The sequence below is a fragment of the Hemiscyllium ocellatum genome, chromosome 4 (genome assembly GCF_020745735.1).
Source record: "Hemiscyllium ocellatum isolate sHemOce1 chromosome 4, sHemOce1.pat.X.cur, whole genome shotgun sequence".
Lineage (NCBI taxonomy): Eukaryota > Metazoa > Chordata > Chondrichthyes > Orectolobiformes > Hemiscylliidae > Hemiscyllium > Hemiscyllium ocellatum.
This window is the reverse complement of record NC_083404.1, coordinates 39,069,439-39,097,264: the sequence shown is the minus strand read 5'-3', so window position 1 is coordinate 39,097,264 and position 27,826 is coordinate 39,069,439. Positions and strand designations below refer to the sequence as shown.

At 43.1% G+C, this 27,826-nt stretch overlaps 1 protein-coding gene across 1 annotated transcript in view; it reads left to right on the top strand.

The window, feature by feature from the left end:
• Positions 1–1,277: 1,277 nt before the first annotated feature.
• Positions 1,278–27,826, top strand: part of pkhd1l1.1 (PKHD1 like 1, tandem duplicate 1) — a 246,772-nt gene continuing 220,223 nt past the window's right edge. Inside the window, 10 exon segments of the mRNA XM_060823999.1 lie at positions 1,278–1,305; positions 1,492–1,578; positions 1,653–1,797; positions 3,439–3,520; positions 4,144–4,201; positions 10,070–10,163; positions 12,533–12,586; positions 20,138–20,211; positions 20,303–20,345; positions 21,751–21,821. Coding sequence (XP_060679982.1) covers positions 1,278–1,305; positions 1,492–1,578; positions 1,653–1,797; positions 3,439–3,520; positions 4,144–4,201; positions 10,070–10,163; positions 12,533–12,586; positions 20,138–20,211; positions 20,303–20,345; positions 21,751–21,821 — 736 coding nt within the window.

Genomic DNA, 27,826 nt, shown 5'->3' with positions numbered 1-27,826 from the left:
CCTCCTCACAGGTCACAACTCCCAAATTTTGTGCCTTGCACGTCAAGATCTCGATCATTTATATTAATCAGGAAAAACAAGGATCCCAATGTCAATCCTGGGGAGTTCCACTACAAACTTTCTTCCAGGCCAAAAAATACTCATCAACAATTATTCCTTGTTTCCTAACCCTTAGCCGAATTCAAATTCCCATGCTCCAACTCCTTTTAGTCCATGACCTATAACTTCCGTCATAAATCTTTTGTGTGGCATTGTAATAAATGCCTTTTGGAAATCCATATATACCACATCAACAGTCTTGACCTGGTTAATCCTCTCTCTTAACTCTTCCAAAAACTCCAGCAAACTGGTTAGACATGACTTTACTTTTAAAAATTCAGGAAAAACACAAGAAATTAACCAAATTTGACCCTTGAATTAAAAATGACTTATTACACTAGTTATCTAAAGCCATTCAGCTCTGAATGATAAAATAACAGAAAATACTCAGTCAGTCTTTCAATACCGAGAGAAAGAAACAGGCGGAACATTTCAGGTAGATGAGGTTTGATCAGATTTGGAGATTTAACAGTTTATTACCAAGTACAGGGCCCCTGGGAAGAAAGGGGAAAGCAAACAGGGAAATGTTAGAGATAAAGTAGAAGGAGGCAATTCAACTACAGTGGTGTGTGTAATCTGTCAGCACGCAGCCTGATATACTCTTTTTCCTCCCAACAGACAGATCCAGAGGGAGGAACGGGAGCTGTGGGATGACATGAAGGGCCAGTCAGTGCAATGGGATGTGGCCATTGTGCTTAGTCTCTGGTCACTGACCAATGCAGGTAATTGCAGTTCAGCTCAAAACAGCCAAATGTTATCACAGATCACTGCCGGTATTTAGCAAGTGGATTGCCAGTTTTCTAAGTCATTTTATGTTAGCCTACTACTTATTAAAAAATTAAACCTGAATTGGAATTACATCTGAAATTGAACAAATTTGACTGGGAGTTTTCACTGTTGATCTATCAATTATCTACTCTCTCCTTCCCAGTAAGTACCTATCTGTCAGTCTGCCTGCTATTCCTATCTTTCTGTTTCTGTCATATCCACCTGTATGAACTATCCTTCGCATTTCAATTCTTCCACCTTGCCTTCGTTATTTATTTATTTAATTGTTTCTGTGTGGATGCTGCTGGCTAGGATTGCTCCATAGGGCAGTTCAGAGTCAACCACACTGCTGTGGGCCCAGAGTCCCATGTAGACCAGACTGGGTAAGGAGGATAGATTTCCTTTGCAAAATGGTTTTAGTGAAGCAGATGTGGTTATGTAAGTGTCATTAGGCTGGCTTTATTTTCTCCTAGGTGTTTTTAAATGATTGAATTCAAATTTCACCATCTGCTATGATGGGATTCAAACCCATGTTCCCAGAGCATTCACCTCAGGTTCTGGATTACTGATTCAGTGATTACATCACCACTTCCCATAAAATCTATGTATTTATTTATTTCCTAGTTTCCCAAAGTGCTCCTATTGTTTTGGACATCACTCCTTACCATGGTAGCGTCAATGGAGCAACCAGGCTGACTATTAAAGGAAAAGGTAAGGAAGGTTACTCTCTCTCTTTGATGAGTCTTACTCTTGTTGCGTCTAATATACTTTGGCTGTCTTCACAGGTTTCTTGGGAGAAAGGCCATTTGACTACACAGGAGGAAATGGACAACTGGGCAATAAGGTGCAGCTCCTATCAGAATCCAGGTCCATCCCCTGTGACGTAGAGAAAGATTCCAGCCACGAAACACAGATTATTTGCTACACCAGGTAAATATATTCAGTCTCTCTACGCAGGGTCATGCTGCAATTCATGAGGAACTGGATGACTAAAGGTTAAATAACTCATTACCTTGTTAATAAAATAGCAAGATAGTTAGATTTGATTTTAGTTAATTCATGGGATCTGGGTAACACTGGTAATGTCAATCAAATAGAAAATACATGATGATATTAATATGTAAAATAAGATTGAAATTTGAAACTTTATCTGTAGCCACTGTTGGTCTCAAGTGTGCAGCTTATACTATAATGTTGTTGATTGATAAATATAATCCGAGGCATCAACCAAATAGGAAATACGTGATGATATTCATATGTAAAATAAGATTGAAATTTGAAACTTTAGCTGCAGCCACTGTTGGCTCATAGAAGTTTTTCTTCCCCACTTAGTGAAAGGATATCTCTCACCAGTAGACATCAGCACAGTGTTCCATTTCTTACTTAAAGATGTCATTTTTTACACTTGCTATCTCAGTTGTAATTCTTTCTCCTGTTTAGAAAACTACCCAATTTTAATTCCCCATTCTGTTCAGGATCAAATTAACAATTGGGAATAGATGGGCTGAAAAACTCCACCTTCCAAATCATTGTCAAGACCATGATATTTACTGTCCTTTCCTTACAATTTTAAATGTTGCTTTTCTTTCATGGTGTCATGACAATGGATCATAAACTCTGATCACCGAGGGAAATACTGAATTTTCCATTGCAACCTGCATTTTTTTAAAAAGGAGTTACAATCAATAGATGATTGCAAATGCAAGTTCAGTGGCTGACTGGAGAGAAATTCTAGAATGTCACATCAGTGCAGAATTACAGACACCTGAAACAGAATGTCTAAAATGGAACGTCTAAACTGGACTGGAGGGCAGGATGAAAGTTGTTCGTGAAGTCATTGAACTGTTCCAGTTCAGACAGGGTGCAGGATGTAGCACTGATGTAGTCATCGATGTAATGGCAAAAGAGTTGGGGAACAGGACTGGTGCACATACTGACGAAGGACCACAATCACCATGCCTGGATAATTGAATTTCATTCCTCATGTCTGTGGGGGGAGGAGACGGGGTAAGTATCTTGACCGTGAATCATAACCGACAACATCTAGGGACACACTAAATTTCAATTTTAACATGTGATTTTTTTAAGAAATAGATGCAACCATAGAGTTATATGATGTAAATTCAGTGACTGTCTGGTGAGGAATTCTGGAAAGTCATTCCTGTAGGGAATCAGGGAAACTTCAACCAGAAATTTTTAAATGGAGGAGATAACCCATTATCCTCATGTTTCAAATCTTATTCTTTTGGTAACTCACAAAAGTCTGATTAAATTGGCTCCCTTTAAAATCTAAATTCCTTAGGACTGGAAGAAAGGTGAAGGGATCATTTTCTTAAATAAATGTTCTCGAGCCCACAAAGGGCACAGGTAAATAAGGAAGGGGAACCAGTTCATCCTCAATAGGTGAGTCTCAACTATCTAGGTTATCCCATCTGAAATCAAACCAAATTGGGCAGCCTCACCCAGGGACTAGTCGCAAACAATGGTGAGAATTTTTCTGATGTTCTATTCAAAGTACACTGTTAATCTGTGCTCCTTTGGTGTTCATGCATGTTTTTCCTTTCTTTTTAGACCACTACCAAAAGACAGCTATCAGGTTGTAGTGAGCGTAGACGGGGTTCCGATTAATGCCAACAAGACGATGGTTTTTAAAGTAAGTGCAACACGTTTTCATTCATTATTTACAAGATGGAGCTCTCACAGACCTGGCCTTTAGTGTGCAGCTCATACTATAATGTTGTTGATTGATAAATATAATCCAAGGCATCAATCAAATAGAAAATACATGATGATATTAATATGTAAAATAAGATTGAAATTTGAAACTTTATCTGTAGCCACTGTTGGTCTCAAGTGTGCCGCTTATACTATAATGTTATTGATTGATAAATATAATCCGAGGCATCAACCAAATAGGAAATACGTGATGATATTCATATGTAAAATAAGATTGAAATTTGAAACTTTAGCTGCAGCCACTGTTGGCTCATAGAAGATTTTCTTCCCCACTTAGTGAAAGGATATCTCTCACCAGTAGACATCAGCACAGTGTTCCATTTTTTACTTAAAGATGTCATTTTTTACACTTGCTATCTCAGTTGTGATCTGAAGGAGTAATTCTTTCTCCCGTTTAGAAATCTACCCAGTTTTAATTCCCCATTCTGTTCAGGATCAAATTAACAATTGGGAATAGATGGGCTGAAAAACTCCACCTTCCAAATCATTGTCAAGACCATGATATTGCTCATATTTAATTTCTGACATTTCTTTTAACAGTCAGAAGACCATTACACGCCAACCATTGAGAGGATTTCACCCTTATCTGGATTATCAGGTTTTTGTGCTGGAATCATGTTCTTAGATTGTTATGAAATTTTTTTAGAAACAGTTCTCATTCGTCAAAGGTCCAAGAATGAGAGGGCACTAAGTTAAGTGATTGGCAAAGGCTGCAATAGTGCCATGAGGGAAAACGTTAATGCAGTGAGAGAAATGCATTGCCTGAGAGTAAGCTGGAAGCAGATTCAATTGAGGCAAAAGGAAATGAGATCATTTTCTGAAAAGGAAAAATATTCAATGAGAAAAGGGCAGGGGAATGAATTCTTCCTACAGCACACCAGCACAAATGCAAAAGGCCAAATTAGCACCATTTGTGCCACAACCACTCTATTGTTCTAATGAATTATATAATTCATTCACAATGTGTTAAAGAAAAGTATTTTCAAATGCTACTTACATATCTTTTTCACCATCACATGTGAATAGAATGGGAATACTAGGACTAATACATTTTGATACATTCATGAAACTTACAGACTGATTGACAAACCTGTATGGTTCAGGAGTGGAGTAAGAGCTATACAGATGAGGTTCAACAAAGTAGCCAGCTTTTCTCTTAAATAGGGTTTGCCATTTCATTTTATACCAACAGATCCTTCTCATTATTGACAGCTCTTTATTTTCATAACAGCTCTCTTGCCAGCCCTGAAATCCCATGGGCTATGATTAGAAATCTGGACCAAATGTGTAAGAAGTCTAATGAGACCTTTTCCAAAGTCGGATGCAACTAGTTGCATTTTCCAAAAGAGTTCAGTGCATTGAGAAAAGATTCCCATAAAAGAGAGAGTAATAAAAGGTCTATTAAAGTAGATCATTACTCATGAACATTAAGTTTTACCTTATTAATATGCAGCTTCCTGTTTTACCTTGGAGCAGTAGAACAAAGGCACCAAGAATTCCCAACATGACAGTCAGAGCAGATACTTGATGACTCCAGCTTGCTGCTTGGTATTCCCAGATTGAAAAACAGGGTGTACTGTTGGGTCCTATGCCTCTTCAGGTTGATGACATCTAGCTTCACTTTTCACACTTTAACAGCTTGAAGAATTTCTGTGATCTCTTGCTAAAGAAACACTGCAATGTAAATAAACTCCTTCACAACACAGCTCCCTCATCTTGGGAATTCTGAGCCAATGGTTTCCGTAGCACTACATCTCAGCTGTCCCTCCACACACCCATACATCGCAGCTGTCCCTCCACACACCCATACATCGCAGCTGTCCCTCCACACACCATACATCGCAGCTGTCCCTCCACACACCCATACATCGCAGCTGTCCCTCCACACACCATACATCGCAGCTGTCCCTCCACACACCCATACATCGCAGCTGTCCCTCCACACACCATACATCGCAGCTGTCCCTCCACACACCATACATCGCAGCTGTCCCTCCGCACACCATACATCGCAGCTGTCCCTCCACACACCATACACCAGCTGTCCTTCCCATTTACATTAATGGTGTCTGTTACCATCTTCCATAGTACCTTTTCACTCCTTCCATTCCTGTGTTATTTCATCACATTTTATTTGAGTCCTTTACTGATCTGTTTGTTGTCTTCCAGGGTGTTTTTTCTGTTCCTTTACTGCTGTTTATGCTACTGATAAATTGACGGAGATGACCATTGTGCATCATTAGCATCTTCCAACTTTTGCAACTTCTCTGACACCATAAATGGCTAATTCTTCAGTCCCATTCAATTTGCTCTTCACCACTGGCTGTGGGATATTTTCATATCTGTTAGGGATCAGATGAAATCTCAATCTGACAGCTCATCTGAAAGATGCTACTATCTTGGTCTCAGCTGCAATTATGTGCTCAAGGCCGATTGAACCCATAAATCTTTCAGGAATCGCTAGAATCGGGAAGGGTCCCAAAGCACAGTAAAATCGCTACCATGACATCCCTGTTTAAAAAGGGAATAATGCAAAAGATGGAAAATTATACAGTGATTGGCCTAACCATGGTTGTGGGTAAGATCCTGGAATCCATTGTGAAGGATGAGATTTCTGAATACTTGGAAGTGTAGGAAGTGTAGACAGGAGTTAGAAAGTACAGATTGGGAGCAATTGTTCCACAGAAAGGGCACAACAGACATGTGGATACTGTTTAAGGCACAGTTGTTACAAGTGATGCATAAATTTGCTCCTCTGAGACAGGCAAGAAGGGGTAAGATTAAGGAGTCTTGGATGACGAGAACAGAGGACAGGCTTACTAGAAAGGAGCTCAGAAATCGACTGAGGAGAGCCAGGAGGGGGCACGTCCGTGTGGAATAAGAGAATGATCAGGGAGAGGTAGGGCCGGTCAGGGATAGCGTAGGAACTTATGCGTGGAGTCTGAGCAGATAGGGGAAGCCCTAAATGAGCTTTTGCTTTGGTTTCCTCAGGGCCAGACCAGATTTATCCTAGGTTGCTCCGGGAAGAGGGAAAAGAGGTTGCTAAGCTACTGACAAAGATCTTTGCTTCCTCACCCTCCACGGGGATTGTACCAATGAATTGGAGGGAGAAAAATGTTGTTCCTTTTTTCAAGAAAGGGAAAGAGAAATCCCTGGCAATTACAGACCAGTTAGTCTTACGTCTGTGGTCAACAAGGTTTTGGAAAGAATTCTGAGGGCTAGGATTTATGACTATTTGAAAAAGCATAATGTGATTGAAGGCAGTCAACATGGCTTTGTGACTAGCAGGTCCTCCCTCACAAATCTTATTGAGTTCTTTGAGGAGGTGATGAGACAGGTCGATGAAGGTCGAGCAGTGGATGTGATGTACATAGACTTCTGCAAGGCATTTAATAAGGTTCCCCATGGTAGGTTCATTCATAAAGTCAGGAGATATGGTATACAGGGATTTGGTTGTCTGGATTCAGAATTGGTTGGCTGACAGTATGCAGAGAGTGGTTGTAGATGGAAAGGATTCAGCCTGAAGGTCAGAGTTGAGTGGTGTTCCTCAGAACTCTGTTCTTGGGCCTCTGCTCTTTGTATTTTTTTTTAAATGACTTGGACGGGGAGTGGGTTAGTAAATTTGCAGATGACACAAAGGTTGGAGGTGCCGTTGATACTATCAAGGGTATTGCAGGCTGCAGCGTAACACAGACAGGATGCAGAGCTGGGCTGAGAAATGGCAAATGGAGTTCAACCTGGATAAATGCAAAGTGATGCATTTTGGAAGGTCAAACTTGAATGTTGAATATAGGATTAAAGACAGGATTCTTGGCAGTGTGGAGGAACGGAGTGATCTTGGTGTTCAAGTGCATAGATCCCTCAAAGTTGTTAAGCAAGCATATGGTGTTTTGGCTTTCATTAACGGAGGATCAAGTTTGACAGCTGCGGGGTTTTGCTGCAACTCAACAAGACCCTGTCGAGACTCACTTGAAATATTGTGTCCAGTTCTGGTCGCCCTATTACTGGAAAAATATGGAGGCTTTGGAGAGGGTGCAAAGAAGGTTTACCAGGATGCTGCCTGGACTGGAGGGCTTCTCGTATGAAAAGAGGTTGACGAAGCTTGGACTTTTCTCTCTGGAGAGAAGGAGGATGAGAAGTTACTTGGTCAAAGTATACAAGGTAATGAGAGGCATGGATAGAGTCAATAGCCAGAGATGTTTCCCCAGGGCAGGATTGACTGGCCCGAGGGGTCATAGTTTTAAGATATTAGGAGGAAGGTATAGAGAAGATATCAGAGGTAGGTTCTTTATGCAGAGAGTTGTGGATGCATGAAATGTGTTGCCAGTAGTGGTGGTGGAAGCAGAATCATTTGGGACATTTAAGCAACTGCTGGACATGCACATGGACAGCAGTGAATTGAAGGCCGTGTAGTTTAGGTTATTTTATTTTAGATTAAGAATAATCCTCAGCACAACATTGTGGGATGAAGGACCTGTTCTGTGCTGTACTTATCTATGTTCTATGTATGATAAAATAGAACAAAGTTAGAATGGTTTCATCAAGGGGAAGTCATGCCTGACAAATCTGCTAGAATTCTTTCAGAAAGTAATGAGCAGGTTATATCAAGGAAAGCCAATGGATGTTATTTACCTGGACTTTAAGACGGCCTTTGACAAGGTACCGCACAGGAGGCTACTCAGTAAGATAATGACCCATGGTGTCAGAAGCAAGGTGCTAGCATGGATAGAAGCGTGGCTGTCTGGCAGAAAACAGAGTGGGGATAAAAGGATCTTTCTCAGGATGGGAGCCGGTGACAAGTGGTGTTCCACAAGGCTCAGTGTTGCGACCGCAGCTTTTCACTTTGTACATCAACAATCTAGATGAAGCAACTGATGGCATTCTGGCTAAATTTGTAGATGATTCAAAGATAGATGGAGGGATAGGTAGCATTGAGGAGATAAGGAGGCTGCTGAAAAACTTGGACAGGTTAGGAGAGTGGGCAAAGAAGTGGTAGATGGAGTCCAAAATGGGAAAGTGTGAGGTCATGCACTTTAGTAGGAAAGAATAGAGGCATGGACTATTTTCTAAATGGGGAGACAATTCAGAAGTCTGCAGTGCAAAAAGACTTGGGAGTTCTAGTCCAGGATTCTCTCAAGGTAAACTTGCAGGTTGAATAAGTAGTTAGGAAGGCAAATGCAATGCTGGTATTTATTTTGACAGAACTTGAATATAAAAGCAGGAATGTACTTCTGAGGCTCTATAAGGCTCTGGTCAGACCATATTTGGAATATTGTGCGCAGTTTTGGACCCCATATCTCAGGAAGGTTGTACTGGCCCTGGAGTGTGTTCAGAGGAGGTTCATGAGAATGATCCCAGGAATGAAAAGCTGAACATATGAGGAACATTTGAGAATTCTGGATTTTTACTCAATAGAGTTTAGAAGGATGGGGAGTGGGGGTGGAATCTAATTGAAACATACTTATTGGCGTGGACAGAGTAGATGTTGGGAAGTTGTTTCCATTGGTAGGAGACACTAGGGCCTGAAGGCACAGCTTTGTAGTAAGGGGAAGACCTTTCAGAAGAGAGATATGGAGAAATTTCTTCAGCCAGAGTGGTGAATTCATGGAATTCATTGCCACAGAAGGCTGTGAAGGCCAGGTCATTGAGTATGTTTAAGACTAAGATAGACAGGTTCAAGTGGTACAAGGGTCATGGGGAGAAAGTGCCAGGATTGAATGGCAGCAGGAGGCTGTAAAAACACAGCAAGCCAGGCAGCATCAGGAGGGGGAGAAGTCGACGTTTCGGGTATAACCCTTCTTCAGGACTGGAGATGAGTGTGGGGAGAGCTGCAGATAAAGGAGGTGGGGGTGGGGCAGGGTGGTGAAGTGGGGATGGGTGAAGACAGGTAGAGGATAGAACTCATTAGTCAATGGGAGAAATAAATCCAGTTGGTGGCAGGGAACAGTGACAGGGAGGGGGAGGGGCTGGGAACCCTGCCAACCTCCCACCTCCCCCGCCCCTTCCCCACCACCCCCCACCACTGCTTCCTGCCACTAATCAGATTCATTCCTCCCATTGACCAACCAGTTCATACCCTCTAACTGTCCTCACCTAGCCCCATTTCACCACTCTGCTCCCACCACCCCCTTTATCTGCAGCTCCCCCCCATACCCATCCCCAGTCCTAAAGAGGGGTTACACCCAAAACGTCAACTTCTCCCCCTCCTGATGCTGCCTGGCTTGCTGTGTTCTTCTAGCCTCCTGCCTGTCTACTTTGGATTCCAGCATCTGTAGTTTTGTCATCTCTAGCCATGATTGAATGGTGGAGCAGATCCAATGGGCTGATGGCCTCGTTTCTGCTCCTATGTCTTACAGTCTTAAATTTGAAACTAGTCCCTGGGTTAATATTATGAAAAGTTCTAACTGTGTACTCGGGCTCACTTTTTTATTTCCTTCATTCATTCTAATTTTCTCTTGCCTATTAGGTCAACTCATTAACATCTCTGGAGATATTTTTACTGATATTTATGGCAGTAACAAACCGATAGACTCCAATCTCAGAAAAACCAGGATTTTGAGGTAAAAATATAACTTTTAGTAAAATGTGTAGTCACAGCCCTGCTGTATATGCAAGATAGTTTGAATCAGACTCAAGTGTTTCAATGGGTTATTCCTATCCCCATGTTGTCTTTTATATTGATTAGATTATCTACAGTGTGGAAACAGGCCCTCCAGCCCAACTGACCCTCCGAAGAGCAACCTACCCAGACCCATTCCCCTACATTTACCCCTTCACCTAAAACTATGGGCCATTTAGCATGGCCAATTCACCTGACCTGCACATTTTTGAACTGTGGGAGGAAACAGGAGCACCCGGAGGAAACCCACACAGACACGGGGAGAATGTGCAAACTTCACGCAGACATTTGCCTGAGGCAGGAATTGAACCCAGGTTTCTGGCGCTGTGAGGCAGCAGCGCTAACCACTGTGCCACTGTGCCGTGTTTGATATAACAGCAAACTCTCAAACTGGAGTTTGGGCATAGCTCCACCAAAAAACTCAACTTAAATAAATTATGATGATTTGCCTTTTAGTCTTTTTGGCCTTCATCATGGTTGTTGAAGCCCTTGAACTTGTTAAATAATAAGGTTATAGGTTGCAGAGATCACTTGCACAGCCATCTCAGAGTATTTTCCAGCCATAATGTACTTACTGAAACTTAGTCCCTTTTGTAAAGCAGGAAATACAGCTGTCAATTTATGCTCAGCAAAATCCCATAAATAGCAATCAGTCGTATCAGACTCGAAATGTTCATTGTTTTACTCTCTTTTCAGATGCTGCTAGACCTGCTGAGTTTCTCCACAACTTTTAATTTTAGTCCAACTTCTGGTATTCTGCCTTTATTATCACAATATATTGGCCTGTTTTTAAGGCAATTATGTTTGGGTTGTAAGGCGTTTGACAAGGTTCCCTATGGGAGACTGATTAGCAAGGTTAGATCTCATGGAATACAGGGAGAACTAGCCATTTGGATACAGAACTGGCTCAAAAGTAGAAGACAGAGAGTGGTGGGGGAGGGTTGTTTTTCAGACTGGAGGCCTGTGACCAGTGGAGTGTCACAAGGATTGGTGCTGGGATCCTCTACTTTTTGTCATTTACATAAATTATTTGGATGCGAGCATAAGAGATACAGTTAGTAAGATTGCAGATGACACCAAAATTGGAGGTGTACTGGACAGCGAAGAGGGTTACCTCAGATTACAAAGGATCCTGACCAGATGGACCAATGGGCTGATAATTGGCAGATGGAGTTTAATTCAGATAAATGTGAGGCGCTGAATTTTGGGAAAGCAAATATTAGCAGGACTTACACACTTAATGGTAAGGTCCTAGGGAGTGTTGCTGAACAAAGAGACCTTGGAGTGCAGATTCATTGCTCCTTGAAAGTGGAGTCACAGATAAATAGGATAGTGAAGGCAGCATTGGGTATGCTTTCCTTTACTGGCCAGGGTACTGAGTACAGGAGTTGGGAGGTCATGTTGCGGCTGTACAGGACATCGGTTAGGCCACTGTTGGAATATTGTGTGCAGTTCTGGTGTCCTTCCTATCGGAAAGATGCTGTGAAACTTGAAAGGGTTTAGAAAATATTTACAAGGATGTTGCCAGGGTTTGAGGATTTGAGCTATAGGGAGAGGCTGAACAGACCGGAGCTGTTTTCCCTGTAGTGTCAGAGGCTGAGAGGTGACCTTATAGAGGCTCACAAAATTATGAGGGGCATGGATAGAGTAAATAGGCAAAGTATTTTCCCTGGGGTCAGGGAGTCCAGAACTAGAGGGCATAGGTTTAGGGTGAGAGGGGAAAGACATAAAAGATACCTTTGGGGTAACTTTTTCACACAGAGGGTGGTACGTGTATGGAATGAGCTGCCAGAGGATGTGGTGGAGGCTGGTACAATTGCAACATTTAAGAGGCATTTGGATGGATATATGAATAGGAAGGGTTTGGAGGGATATGGGGCAGGTGCTGGCAGGTGGGACTAGATTGGGTTGGGATATCTGGTCAGCATGGACGGGTTGGACTGAAGGGTCTGTTTCCATGCTTTACATCTCTATGACTCTATAAAACATAGAGTCCAAAGAACCGAATCCAGCACAATAAGTATTTGTTTTTAAGCACGTCAGAGGGTAATCAGTGAATCAATGCTTTTCTAAGAACTTTGTTTATAATCTTAATTCCTGACTTTCCCAGCACCACTCAAATCTTGACTTTTTTAGGATATAGAGGCTGGTGGCTTTTGTAAGTTGGAGTAACTGTGACAGTTAAAAATCACTTACATGTGTTTTTCAAAATGTGGTCTTGCTATAATTAGAATGAAAAGCTTTAATTATTAAAGTAACAAACAGAAACTGCAAGTAATAGAGCTTGTGATTGTGTTTTTCAACCTGCAGGGTCTACGCTGGTGGAATGCTTTGTGAGCTCCTTCAACCTGATTCAGATACGTTGTGAGTTTGCAACACGGATTGCAAAATTAGTATAGATCCACGGGTTCCATTTAGCATGTTTTAATTCACTCACCCCATCTGACACTAAAGTATAATCACTCCTGTAATTCTAGATGTGGCTTCTCCAATTTTAATACCTATCTGCAAACATCACTAGCATGGGTTTCTATACATGTATCATTGTTATTCCAAACAAAACAATTCTCCCTCAGGCACTCTGTTCATTATTCTGTCTGTTCCTACCCTGTCTGCCTTGTGTTATTTTTCAGCCTTCACCAAACAGCATGAATTTGCTTTAGGCAACAGCATAAATTAATGATTTTGAATTTGCAACCTATGCAGCATCATACGCATTTTTCATTCCAATCAATTTAGTTCACATTCACTTGTTTTGCTCAGTGACACCCTCAATTTTTTTTATCCATGCCCAAGTTCTACTGAAAGGTTTGCAGGACCTATTCCAGATCTCCAAGCCAGTCTGGGGGAAAAAAATGTCCTGAAAGTTAGTTTTGGGATGATTTATAGCTAAGGTTGATGTTCTGGGTGTAAGTTTGCTCACTGAGCTGGAAGGTTCATTTTCAGATATTTCGTCACATACTGGGCAACATCATCAGTGAGCCTCCGGTGAAGCACTGGTGTTAGTGACCCGCTTTCTATTTATGTGTTTTCTTGGGTTAGCAATGTCATGTCCTGTGGTGATGTCATTTGCTGTTCTTTTTCTCAGAAGGTGGTAAATGGGATCAGGTCGATGTATTTGTTGGCAGAGTCCCAGTTGGAATGCCATGCTTTTTGGAGTTCTTATGTGTGTCTCTGTTTGGCTTGTCCTAGAATGGATGTTATGTCCCAGTCAAAGTTTTGGCCTTCCTCATCTGTATGTAAGGACACTAGTGAGTATAGGTCATGTCTTTTTTAGGCTAGTTAATGTTCATGTATCCTAGTGGCTGGTTTTCTGCCTGTTTGTCCAATGTTGTTACAATTCTTGCAGTTTGTAAATGACATTAGTTTTTCTTGTTGTAAGTATAGAGGCTTTCAAGTTCATTAGCTGCTGTTTTAGTGTGTTGGTGGTTTGTGGGCTACCATGATGCCAGGAGATCTGAGTAGTCTAATATCTCGGAAATGACTGCCAGACTACTCAGACCTCTAGGACAAGCCAAACAGAGACACACACAAGAATTCCTAGAAGCATGGCATTCCAACCGAAACTCTATCAATAAACATATCGACTTGAACCCCATTTATCACCCTCTGAGAAAAAGAACTGCACACTGTTTCCCTTTGACTCATTTTTCTCTCTCACTATATTTCTTTTTGACATTGTTTGGTATTGACTCTGTCCCTGACACACTGTTTTCCTGGCATGCTGTTACCCTGGCACTGTTTTTCTGACAGTCTGTTTCGCTGGCACTCGGTATCTCTGTCACTCTGTTTCTCTGTCACTGTTTCTCTTTGACTCTGTTTCTCTCACTCTGTTTCTTTCCCACTCTGTTTCTCTGGGACACTGTTTCTCTGTCACTCTGTTTCTCTGTCACTGTTTCTCTGTCACTCTGTTTCTCTGGGACTCTGTTGGTCTATCACTCTGTTTCTCTTTTGGTCTGTGTCTCTTTGACTCTGTTTCTCGTTGACTCTCTTTCTCTTTAACTCCTTTTCTCTTTAGGGCGGCACCATGGCTCAGTGGTTAGCACTGTTGCTGCACAGCACCAGGGTCCTAGGTTCAATTCTCAGCCTTGGGCGACTGTCTGTGTGGATCTGCACATTCTCCATGTGTCTGCCTGGGTTTCCTCCAGGTGCTCCAATTTCCTTCCACAGTCCAAAGATGTGCAAGGTAGGTGAATTGGCCATGCTAAATTGCCCGTAGTGTTAGGTGCAGGGGTAAATGTAGGGGAATGGGTCTGGGTGTGTTGCTCTTCGGAGGGTCGGTGTGGACTTGTTGGGCCGAAGGCCCTGTTTCCACGCTGTAAGTAATCTAATCGAATCTAAATGACATCACCACAGGAAATGACATCATCAACCCAAGAAAACACACATATGGAAAGCAGGTCACTAACACCAGTGCTTCACTAGAAGCTCACTGATGATGTTACCTAGTATGGTGACGAAACATCAGAAAATGAACCTTTCAGCTCAGCAAGCAAACTTAGATCCATGTCACAAAAGCTTAGCTTTTCATCCGGGATGAGGAAATTCCCTAGAAGTTGGGCCAGACTGTGTGGATCTCTGGGTGCGAAGGCAGGTTTTGTGGAAGGCCTGCCTCAGTACTCTGGCACTGTGTTGAAGTTATTAAATACGATTAAAACAAAACCAGTCCACACCTTTCACGGCACCTCATCCCAAACACTCCCCCATGTTAGCTCAATGCCAAGTCACTATACTTTGCCCTTATCTCCTCCATGCCAACTGACCTAGTATCCAGCACGCACAGACCATAAGAGAGAAGTTGACCTGAAATAAAATGATGGCTTTTGATATTGACGTCTAATTAAATAAGCACATTTATTGACAATAAAACCATTCAATACATTGACATTTTTTCACCTAATCTCCTTTGAAAACAATCATTTCACTTAAGGGCTTAATCCCTTTCCTTATAAGAACAAACATAGCTTGAAACTATTTTGAATAATCATTCTCATACAGTATAGAAACCGGATCTGTGCTTTTCGGCCTACCTGCCTCTATAAGGCAGGGAAATTGCAGTTTGACTATTGCTGGCTGGCACTGTTTCACATGGTGCAAAGCTAGACTTCCATTTGCAAATTGGTCACAGAAATCTCAGGTAGCCCCAGCAGTAGCAAGTACTTTAAACACTGGTGAGTACAAGTTAGCACAAGAGAAGCTCCTTATAAGCATGGTGCATTCATAGTGTAAGCAATGGATTAGATTAGATTACTTACAGTGTGGAAACAGGCCCTTCTGGCCAACAAGTCCACACCGACCCGCTGAAGCGCAACCCACCCATACCCCTACATTTACCCCTTACCTATCACTACGGGCAATTTAACATGGCCAATTCACCTGATCCGCATATCTTTGGACTGTGGGAGGAAACCGGAGCACCCGGAGGAAACCCACGCAGACATGGGGAGAACGTGCAAACTCCACACAGTCAGTCGCCTGAGTCGGGAATTGAACCCGGGTCTCAGACGCTGTGAGGCAGCAGTGCTAGCCACTGTGCCACCGTGCCACCCACAATTGTTAGTAAGTTTGTGGATGACATCAAATGTGGTGGCATAGAAAACCGACTTCACTGCCTACAATCACAAAGAGATCTGTATCAAATGAGTCAAAGTGCTGAAGAATGGTAGGTGGAGTTCAATCTGGACAAATGTGAGATATCATGGTTTGGTATAACGAACAAGAGAAGGACTTATACAATTAATGGTAGGGCCTTGGGTAGTGCTGTAGAACAGTGGAGCCTAGGGATACATCATTCTTTGAAGTTTACTTCACATATAGTTGGGGGGGGGGGCGTTAAAAAGGCATGAAGCATGCTTTGAGTACGTCATAGAACCCCAACAGTGTGGAAGCAGGCCATTCAGCCCATTAGGTCCTCAATGACGCTCTGAATAGCATGCCACCCAGACCCACACTATACTCTCTCCCTATAACCCTACATTTCCCTAGCCTGCACATCCCCTGGACATTATGAGCAATTTAGCATGGCCACTCCACCTAATCTGCAGATCTTCGGACTGTGGGAGGAAACCAGAGCACCCAGAGAAAACCCACACAGACACGAGAAGAATGTGCAAACTCCACACACACAGTCCCCCACTTCACCACCTCCACCCCCAACCCCCCACCCTTCCCCACCCCACCCCACCCCCACCCCGAGGGTGGTATTGTACTGGGTTCCTGGCACTGTGAGGCAGCAGTGCTAACCAATTATGTTAAGGCTATACAGGACATTGGTGAGAACTTTTCTGGAATACTGTGTCCAGTTTTGGTCACCTAGTTGTAGGATAGATATTATTAAGCTGGAGAAGGTTCAGAAGAGATTTACCAGGATGTTGCTGGGAATGGAAGGCACATTTTCCACTGGAGTGTAGGAGGTTGAGAGGAGAACTTATAGAAGTTTATACAATAATAAGATGTATAGATAGGGCTAATAGTAGTTTTGTATTCCCTAGGATGGGAAATTTCAAGATAAGCATATGCATTTTTGAGGTGAGAGGGGATAGATTTAACAAAGACATGAGGGGAAAATCTTTTACAAAGAGGGTGTTTTGAGTGTGGAGTGAACTTTCTGAGGAATTGGTGGATGTAGGTACAATTACAACATTTAAAAAATATCTGATAAGTTCATGAGTCAGAAAGATTTGGAAGGATAGGGGCAAGGAGGACACAGGTACAATGAGGCAGGCCAGGCAGCATCCAAGGAGCAAGAGAATCGTCATTTTGGGATTAAGCCCTTCTTCAGGAATGAGGCTGGTGTGCCAAGCGGGCTGAAATAAAAGGTAGGGTGGAGGGAATTTGGGGGAGGGGCGCTGGGAATATGATAGGTGGAAGGAGGTGAGGGTGAGGGTGATAGGCCGGAGAGGGGGTGGGGGCGGAGAGGTCGGGAATAAGATTGCAGGTCAAGAGGGTGATGCTGAATCTAGGGTTTGGGACTGAGATAAGATAGGAGGAGGGGAAATGAGGAAGCTGGAGAAATCTACATTCATCCCTTGTGGTTGGAGGGTTCCTAGGCAGAAGATGAGGCGCTCTTCCTCCAGGTGTCGTGTGGTCAAGGTCTGGCGATGGAGGAGGCCAAGGACCTGCATGTCCTTGGCAGAATTGGAGGGGGTGTTAAAGTGTTCAGCTACGGGGTGGTTGGGTTGGTTGGTGCGGGTGTCCCAGAGGTGTTCCCTGAAACGTTCCGCAAGTAGGCGGCCTGTCTCCCCAGTGTAGAGGAGACCACATCGGGTGCAGCAGATACAGTAAATGATGTGTGTGGAGGTGCAGGTGAATTTGTGACGGATATGGAAGGATCCATTGGGGCCTTGGAGGGAGGTGAAGGGGGGAGGTGTGGTCACAAGTTTTGCACTTCTTGCGGTTGCAGGGGAAGATGCCGGGAGTGGAGGTTGGGTTGGTGGGGGGTGTGGACCTGACGAGGGAGTCACGGAGGGAGTGGTCTCTCCGGAATGCTGATAGGGGTGGGGAAGGAAATATATCGCTGGTGGTGGGGTCTATTTGGAGGTGGTGGAAATGACGGAGGATGATACGATGTATCCAGAGGTTGGTGGGGTGGAGGGTGAGGATCAGTGGGGTTCTGTCCTGGTGGCAAATGGAGGGGCGGGGTTCAAGGGCGCAGGTGCGTGAAGTGGAGGAGATGCGGTGGAGAGCATCGTCGACCACATCGGAGGGAAAATTGCGATCTTTGAAGAAGGAGGCCATTTGGGTTGTTCGGTAGTGGAATTGGTCCTCCTGGGAGCAGATGCGGCGGAGGCGAAGGAATTGGGAATATGGGATAGCATTTTTACAGGGGGCAGGGTGGGAGGAGGTGTAATCTAGGTAGCTGTGGGAGCCGGTCAGTTTGTAGTAAATGTGTGTTGAGTCGGTTGCCCAAGATAGAAATGGAGAAGTCTAGGAAGGGGAGGGAGGAGTCTGAGATGGTCCAGGTAAATTTGAGGTCAGGGTGGAAGGTGTTAGTAAAGTGGATGAACTGTTCAACCTCCTTATGGGAGCATGAGGTAGCGCCAATACAATCATCAAAGTAGCGGAGGGAAAGGTAGGGGATGGTGCAAGCATAGCTGTGGAAAATGGACTTTTCCAAATATCCGACAAAGAGGCAGGCATAGCTGGGGCCCATGCAGGTGCCCATAGCTACTCCTTTGGTTTGGAGGAAGTGGGAGGATTGGAAGGAGAAGTTGTTAAGAATGAGACTAGTTCCGTCAGTCGATGGAGGGTGTCAGTGGAAGGGTGCAGGTTGGGTCGGTGGGAAAGGAAGAAGCGGAGGGCTTGGAGGCCTTCGTGATGGAGCATGGAAGTGTATAGGACTGAATTTCCATTGTGAAGATAAGGCGTTGGGGGCCGGGAAGCAAAAATCATGGAGGAGATGGAGGGTGTGGGTAGTGTCCCGAACAGAGGGGCATTCTTGGACTAAGGGGGACAGGACAGTATCAAGGTATGCAGAGATGAGTTCGGTGGGGCAGGAGCAGGCTGAGACAATTGGTCGGCCGGGGCAGTCGTGTTTGTGGATTTTGGGCAGGAGGTAGAAACGGGTGGTGCGGGGTTGTGGGACTATGAGGTTGGAGGCGGTGGATGGAAGATCTCCTGAGGTGATGAGGTTATGGATGGTCTGGGAGATGATGGTTTGGTGGTGGGAGGTGGGGTCATGGTCAAGGGGGCAGTAGGAGGAGTTGTCTGCAAGTTGGCTTCTAGCTTCAATGGTGTAAAGATTGGTGCACCAAACTACCACTGCGCCTCCCTTGTCTGCCGGTTTGATGGTGAGGTTGGGGTTGGAGCGGAGGGAGTGGAGGGCTGCGCATTTTGACGGTGAGAGGTTGGAGTGGGTGAGAGGGGTGGACAGTTGAGGCCAATGTCATGGCAGCAGTTGGAAGAGATCAAGGGCGGGTAAGAGGCCAGCAAGGGGTGTCCAGGTGGATGGGGTGTGTTAGAGGTGGGAGAAGGGGTCGTCAAAGGGTGGGTGAGAATCCTAGTTGAAGAAGTAGGCACGAAGGCGGCAGAAGAAATGCTCGATGTCTAGTCGCGTGTCGAACTCATTGATCCGGAAGCGTAGGGGGATGAAGGTGAGGCCTGTGCTGAGGACTGATCATTCATCCTTAGAGAGGGGGAGGTCTGGAGGGATGGTGAAAATACGGCAGGGCTGGGAGCTAGGACCTGGTGTGGGCCTCGAGCTGGTCTCCAGAATCTGCAGTCCTCACTTTCTCACAGGTACAAGTAGTTTAGTTTGTGATTAAGATTAGATTACTTACAGTGTGGAAACAGGCCCTTCGGCCCAACAAGTCCACACCGACCCGCCGAAGCGCAATCCACCCATACCCCTACATACACCCCTTACCTAAGGCTACGGGCAATTTAGCCTGGCCAATTCACCTGACCTGCACGTCTTTGGACTGTGGGAGGAAACTGGAGCACCCAGAGGAAACCCAGACACAGGGAGAACGTGCAAACTCCACACAGTCAGTCGCCTGAGGCGGGAATTGAACCCAGGTCCCTGGCGCTGTGAGGCAGCAGTGCTAACCACTGTGCCACCGTGCCGCCCATTAAGTGTAGCATGAACTGAATTTGGACCAAAAGGTCTGTTTCTGTGCTATGTGACTCTATTACTACGTTACCTGAGGTCAAGGAGAGAGAACCAACATGAATTCTCTTGAAATTGATACCCACCTGACACCTGGTAAAATTCAGCCCTTTGATGGGCAGCGTTTCACCTGGAACATTAGCAGAGGCTTTCTGGATGCTTAGGATACAACATTTTGTAAGGTTTATCCCTACCCATGAATAACAGATTTCCTTCATAAACACAGTCATTAAATTAAATTAATGAACTGTATTAGCAATATTTATATAATTATTGAATAACTGCAAGATTTTATTTTATAACTGTAGGTACGGTTTGAAACTTGACAATGTGTACAGTGACAGTGGCATGATGACTTGTAAAGTGACTGGAACATATGTTGGTAAGTTTCATATTTATTGCATTTGTGATCCATATTATATTCTAAATGCAGTATCTGATACAGTATGTCATCTCATAAATGTTTGTTTCAGGTCACCACAATGTGAGTTTTATTTTGGACAATGGCCATGGAAGGTAAGACATAGAGTGAAAGTAATAAGGTATGAATTTAAAGTTTCTGCAATAGTAATTATATGGCAACAAGAGTTGTGCATTGATGCACTAGGGTGCACACACAGTAAACTATTGTATAGCAGAAATTACATAGCACCGGTTACTGCTTATTTTTCATATGCCCCACGAGCGTTATTGTTCTTTTCAAAGTAGAGAATCTAATTTTCAGTGGGTATCTTAAGTTTAGAAGAAGCTTTGAAGGTTTTCAATTTTTAATTTTGAGCAGTCAGAGGAATGGTTTGCATATTTTACCTATCCCAAGTTGTTTCAGATTTCCAGCAGCTCTTTATTTTTTTGTTAGATATAACATTCATTCAGGATGATATGTCTGTATGTATTTAAATGCAATATATAGTTCAATGTTATTCAAGTATTATGAAGTTGAAGGTGTGTATGGTGCCTTTAAGAGAAAGTGAATGCTGTTCTGAACTGAGAGCTGACAAGCACCTGGATGTGAGACTAAATGGCAGACCCAGAGTCTACTGGCAAACTAAAAATATGTGACATGGAAATGGATATCCAAATTTTGGTTGCTGTTTTGACAATTCAAATTTAATCAATCAGTCTGAATTTTGCCCAATTGAGTTTAAGTTTTTTCTTATTTCACCATCGATCCAAGGAGACAATCTGATGTTGGGGGAGTATAAAATGTGGCCATTTTGAAAGTTGGTCAGAGAGCAACTGACCAAATGGTCAGAGAGCAACTGCTGTTGAGACAGAAACACATGGGGAGCTAACATCATGTTCTCCAAGAAATCAGGAAACACTCTCTAATAAAGATACCTTTTCATATGAAACATACTCTCAGTAAAAAGATAGAAAATGACCCAGGGAGATCCTCAGTTGGAAGAAGAAAGAGACAGAAGATGATAGTGGTTGCGTTGTTTTGGAATTAAGTTGATGTAATTTTAATAAGTGTCTTATTGGAACAGCATATTGTTATAGAACTGGAGGCAGATAATAAGCAGTTAAGAGAAAGGGGGGCTTAGAATTGTGAGTAATTGTTCAATATTCACTTTTAGAGTGAAAAGTTTTAGAAAAATAAATTGATGTTATTTTCTTTAAATAGTGGAATTTGTGAGTTCTCTCTTATTCGTATTTTAACAGATTATGAAGCGAGGTGAGTTTTCTGGATGTTTGGTTTAATTAACAGAGGGGTTCACCTCCATGTCGTAACACAAGCATCCAAAAAATGTTCAGTTTTCAAACAATATATTCCAAACTACCTTGTATTGCTCTATTTCATAACATTAGACATAAGATTAAAAAGGTTTTAAAATTGACAATACATGAATCCCTGTACTGTTTATGTCTGACAGATATCCTTTTCTCTTTCTAATAATTCCCTGAATTTTTCTTCTTGCAGGTCTTTGCCCAATCTGAACACTTACTTCATTTCTTCCCTCAATAAACTCAGCATGTTCCAAACCTACGCAGGTAAGAACATTGCAGTTTACTTGGGAACTGGTTGTGATTCCTTACCTTATTATGTGATACCACATTGTATGGATGATCCATCAGCATTGTCTCCATAACACTCGGTGATTGACAGAATTCATGATTGTCAAACAATAACAACAATAGTTTTTACATAAAGTTTTAACTTAGTGAAATGTCCCTTGGCATTTCAAAGGGGTATTAACAAACAAAAACTGTTACTGAGCCACAAAGTGATATTAGGCCTGGTGATCATAAAAGGAATTGAGACAAAATTGAGAATATGGTCATTATAGAGCAAATCCAGTGATTTCATCTTCCCAGCAGGTGCCGTACCCAAAGGGTGTTTTGTGGTCCACTTAGAATGTAAATTTCCTTTGAGTAGCTTCATGCTCAGAAGAGCAGAATAAATAAACCAACCTGTAATGAGAAACTGTATTTGAAATGGTGAAGGGTCAGTGTGACCTCTGAGGTGTGCTTCAGATCTTTGTTTGCATCCTTTTAATTTCATGCAATGTCTTGCACTAACTTATCTGGGTTCAGGATTTGTTTCAAGACATATCCATAAAATTCATATATAATTCCTGGTGTTCAAAGGATATTAATGTCTTGGCAATCATTGTGGGAAAAGAAAATATAAGAACAAAAGCAAAGGTATTGTGTGTAACTGAAATGAGATGTCGTTGTCTAGGTATGACTAAGTAATCAAATCTAGAAGAAGGCCACTGAACTCATCATCACCCAATTATTCTCATTTCCTTGCTCTTTCACCATAGCTCTGGTAATTTTTTGCTCTATTTGAATACTGATCCAATATACTTCTGAAAGTTATGACTGAATTTGCTTTTGCTATGCCTTGCAGGCAACACATTCCTGATCACAAGACACTGTGCTAAATAAACACATTTACTCCTCTGATTACCAATAACCTTACATTTGTGTGCCTTTGTTTACTTATTCTCTTGCTGAGAAAGTGTATAAGATACAAGCAGGTAAGGAAAGAGTTAAATTCTGAGTTTTGTGAAGCAAGAGATTCAGCTGAGCATGACTCAGATAAGATAAGAACTTGCAGTTAACAATGGGGTGCTGGAGGCAAGGGTAATAGGTGGAAACAAGGTGGAAAAGCATTCATTATGTAGAGCCATTTAACAATATTGGAAACATTTAGTACGTAAGGTCAATCTAACAAGGTGAACAGTATTCATTATGTGAAGCCAGTTAAGGTTAAGAACATTCATTGTGTAACAGCAAAAGGCTTAATCTCTACTATTGACACTCGTTGATTGTAACGGTCACCCAATCAATATGAACGTTGCCTTATCTGGGTGCTCCTCCCTGTAAGCAACTATATAATTCATTAAGAATCCACTGTTCAAGAGAGAAGACTGAGAACAGATGTCCCTGTGTATATGGGCAATCATTCTTTCTCCTTGCAGGGCCAAGAATAAAGATGAAGGAGGTAAAACGAAACTGTGTCTCTGAGCATTTTACTTCGAGTGAAGGGGGGAATGGGATGACACTACCTCTGATTTTTTTTTTAACTCTCTACTCTGTTAAAACATATGCAAATGAAATTAATCACTTTTTGCTACTCATGGATTCACTACCTGTAGGAGAAAGTGAGGTCTGCAGATGCTGGAGATCAGAGCTGAAAATGTGTTGCTGGAAAAGCGCAGCAGGTCAGGCAGCATCCAAGGAACAGGAGATTCGACGTAGGGCTCTGAAGAAGGGCTTATGCCCGAAACGTCGAATCTCCTGTTCCTTGGATGCTGCTTGACCTGCTTCATTACCTGTAGATCCACATACTCACAAGGTCAAACCTATCTTTCTCTTTTCCCACTGAGTGGTTCAGTCTGATTGGACGGTCCTTCGCAATAGATTGTCTTGACAGTTGGTGTCTCCATGAAGCATTCTGGGAAGTATATCCTGGCAGTTGGTGTCACCATGAAGCATTCTGAGAACAGTGTCCTGGCAGTTGGTGTCACCATGAAGCATTCTGGGAAGGGTGTCCTGGCAGTTGGTGTCAGAATGCAGCATTCTGAGAAGGAGCAGAGAACATGTCCAGACTTGTGTGACTAGGGGCAGGGCATCACAGAGAAGCTATGCCTGATTGGCTGCTAAGGAACTTTCATTTGGGGCAAACCTTAAATAGTAGTAGACAAAAAACCTAAAAGAACTGTAGACACTTTATATCAGGAACAAAAATAATTTTCTAGAAAAGCTCAGCAGGCCTGACAGCACCTGTGGAGAGAAATCAGTTAACATTCTGGATCCAGTGACCCTTCTTCAGAAATCTTCATCGTAATAAATTGTAGTAGATTCAGAAAGGAGTACAGTAATTTAGGAACTGTATGAATAATTTTTTTCAACAAATAAAACCTAATTACTTACATTAGAAATGGTGGTACAGGCGATGTGTTGTTGTGGCATGATGTGGGAGTTGGTGGACCCCATTGCACACTGCCGTGACATGAGTCTCCGGAAGTTGAGGAACTTCAGTCTCTTGCTTCTGTGTCTCAGACAGTCACACCCTATAGCTTAAATAGTTCAAATGTGACCACTGATCAGGGTAATGAGAGCATAACAAGTGAGATAGAAGGTCCTGAACGTAACATTGGAGGTGCCATAGATCTTGACCTTGTCCAACAGATATGAGGTACTTGCTTCCCGTATAGATGAGGAAAGAATCTGCTGGGAGGATGGTCAAACAGATCACTGCACCATGGTCCAAAAGGCCATTCAAGTGGTGGGTTGGGGAAGGGGGGGAGCGCACAGAAAATTGACAGCAGTAGTGGTTTTATAATTACACAGACAGAAAGCATCCTTTGTGAGCAGGATTGAGAGTCCCCATTGTGCCAACGTGGTGCCAAGGTAAAGGACACCTGGAGTTGCTTGAAAGAATACAGGAGGGGGAGGAGCAAATTGCTGTGGTCCATATTATCACCAACAATGTAGGCAAGAGATCCTTATTCATTTGTGGAATGTGGGTATTGTTAGCAGACCAGCATTTATTGCTCACCCCTAAATAACCAGAGGACAGGTGTGGAATCACATGGAGACCAGGCCAGACCAGGTAAAGATGGCAGTTTCCTTCCCTCTCGGTCATTAGTGAATCAGATGGGCTTTTCTTACAATTGACAATAGGTTCATGGTCATCGAGTGACTGTTAATTCCAGATTATTTTTATGTTGAATTCAAATTCCACTATCTGCCATGGCAGGATTCAATCCTAAGTCCCCAGGACATTACCTGGATCTCTGGATTAACAGTTCAATGATAATACCAGTAGGCATTCCTGGAATTCAGGAAAAAAAATGTAAAAATAGGTGTCAAAGATTGTAAATTGGCAAAGAGATAAGAAGGGAAGTAAATACATGGCTAAAGGAGTAGTGTGGGAAAAAGGGTTCCATTTTGTGGGGCATTGGCATCACTATTGCTAGAGTAGGGAACTGGACCATTGCGATGCACTCCACCAGAACCAGTCTGGGACCAGGATCCTCGTGGAAAGGTGAAACAGGTTGATCGTAATGACTTCAAACTGGTTAAAGTGGAGGTGGGGTGAGGGGCAGGAGAGGTTATTAAATTTTCCAGAATATGTAATAGGACAGGATGTATTAAATCTGACTTTGGGTACAGCAGATAGGAGAAAAACTATGAGGAGCGGGTGGTCAATGCAGGACTTTAGGGTGTTATACCTAAATGCACTCACTATGCAGAATGAAGTAAATGAGTTTCTAATGCAGATTGAAATGACAGGTATCTTGTTTTGGGTATCTCAGGGGGCTGCGGCTGCAAGGGGATTAGGGCTGGGATCTAAATATCCAAAGATACACATCCTGTCAAAAGGACAGTCACCTGGGCAAAGGAGAATGCAGTTTCCTTATCAGTAAGAAATAAAATTAAATCAATAAGAAGAATTAATGTAGAATCAAAAGGTGTAGAATCTTTGTGGGCAGAGTTAAGGAACCGCAAAGGGAAAAAGACCCTGATTGGAGTTATGCACAGGCCACCTAGAAGTAGCCAGGATGTCAGGCAGAAAATAAATTAAGAGATAGAAAAGGTATGTAAGAAAAGTATTATTACAATAATTATGGGAACTTCAATACTCAGGTGGGCTGGGAAAGTCTAATTGATAGTTGATCCCAGGAAAAGGAATCTATGGAATTTCTATGAGATTTTTTTTGGAGCAGCTTGCAGTAGAGTACACTAGGGAACAGGCAATTCTGGGTTTGGTGATGTATAATGAGAGAGACTTGATTAGAGACCTTAAGGTGAAGGAACCATAATGCAATAGAGTTCATTCTGCAGCTTTGAGAGGGAGCAGCAGGAACCAGATGTAACAGTATTAAAATTGAATAATTTGTAACTGAAGATGTGAGGTAGGAGCTGACCAGAGTTGATTGGAAGGAGAGCTGAGAAGGAAAGATGGTGGAGCAGTAATGGTAAGGGTTTCTGGGGGCAATTTGGGAGGCACAGAATTAATTCATCCCAAGGAAGAAGAATCAGGCTAAAAGGAGGACAAGGCTGACAAGGGAAGTCAGGGATAGAATAAACACAAACAAAAAAGCAGATAATGTGTTGGAAGCCAGAGGATTAGGAAGCCTTCTAAAAACCCACCACCTTTCCTGCTCCATCATTACATCCCCTTTTGCAAGAAAAATCAGCCCATTCAACAGTATCCAAAGTATAATCTCCAGACTGGTTGCACCTAACCTACAAGACCGACTATTTCCATCTTCTTGACAAGAATTGGACAAACGCCTTAATTGACTATTGTCAGATCCTCCAACTTTACCTGACTAAAGTTTGATCATCAATCCCTTTCACACACAGTTGTTTAGTTGTCGCACAGAGTGTGTTTGCTGGGAAGGCATGGTGACATATGGCAACATGTCAAACATGTCACCCCCTTATCTGTTCAGTGCTCTAATCATGGCATGCTTCCACCTCTTTGCCATGGGCTAAAAAGCGATGCAAGATAGAAACCTTCAAGTGAGTACAAAGTGAGTGACTGTGGAGAAAGGATCTACGAGCCATAAGATGTTTTCTGTTTTGATGGACAAGATGCTTGTATGTCCCTGCACTCAAAGCAACATGGCAGAAGCATACAATTTTTAGATGTCCCTGAACTCCAAGGTCTTGAACAGCTGAAGGAGTATTTGAGTTAGTTTTAAAGCAGCCAAGATGATATGGTGAAGTTGATGGTTCAGTGATACCCAGTTGTTTACATGAAGGGGGAAGAAGATGGAGCATGCAATGATGGTGTGGTGAAGACAGACCTATCTGAAGGCTTGGGGAAACAAAGCCCCCATTGCATCTACCAGATAACTGTTCTGATTGCTCTTGATTTGCAATTGCTCTTATCGTTAAAAGGAGTAGAAAAATTCTATCCCTTGGCACCAATACTCCATGGTGATCCCTGGTCTGCTGGGGAATGGGCTCATGTGCCATCCTGGGATTTCCACTGTTAAACTGTGCTTTGAGGTAAGGGCAGCATCCTTGTCTTAGGTCCGGAGTGGGTGCAGGGGAGTCAGGTCCGGAGCAGCACAAGGGATTCAGTTTTGGAGTGAGTACAGAAGAGTCAGGCCCGGAGCAGGTAAAAGGGATTCAAGTCCAGAGTGGTACAGAAGTGTTGGGTACGGAGCGGGTACAGGAGGGGGTTGGGTCCGAAGCGGGTACAGGGGAGTCAGGTCCAGAGCGGGTGGAGAGAGTCAGGGCCGGACAGGGTACAGGGGTGCTGGGTCTGGAGCAGGTACAGGGGAGTCAGAGCCGGAGCGGGTACAGGGGAGTCAGGGCCGGAGTGGGCACCAGGGAGTCAGGTCCAGAGCAGGTACAGGGGTTTTAGGTCCAGAGTGCGTGGCAAGCCTGTCAGGTCTGGAGTGGGTGCAGGGGATTCGGATCCTGAATGGTTGGAGGGGTCTGGAGTGGATAAACAGAATTGGATCTGGAGTGGGTGGAGCAGATTCTGGTCCAGAATGGATGAAGGGAGCTTGGATCCTGGGAGG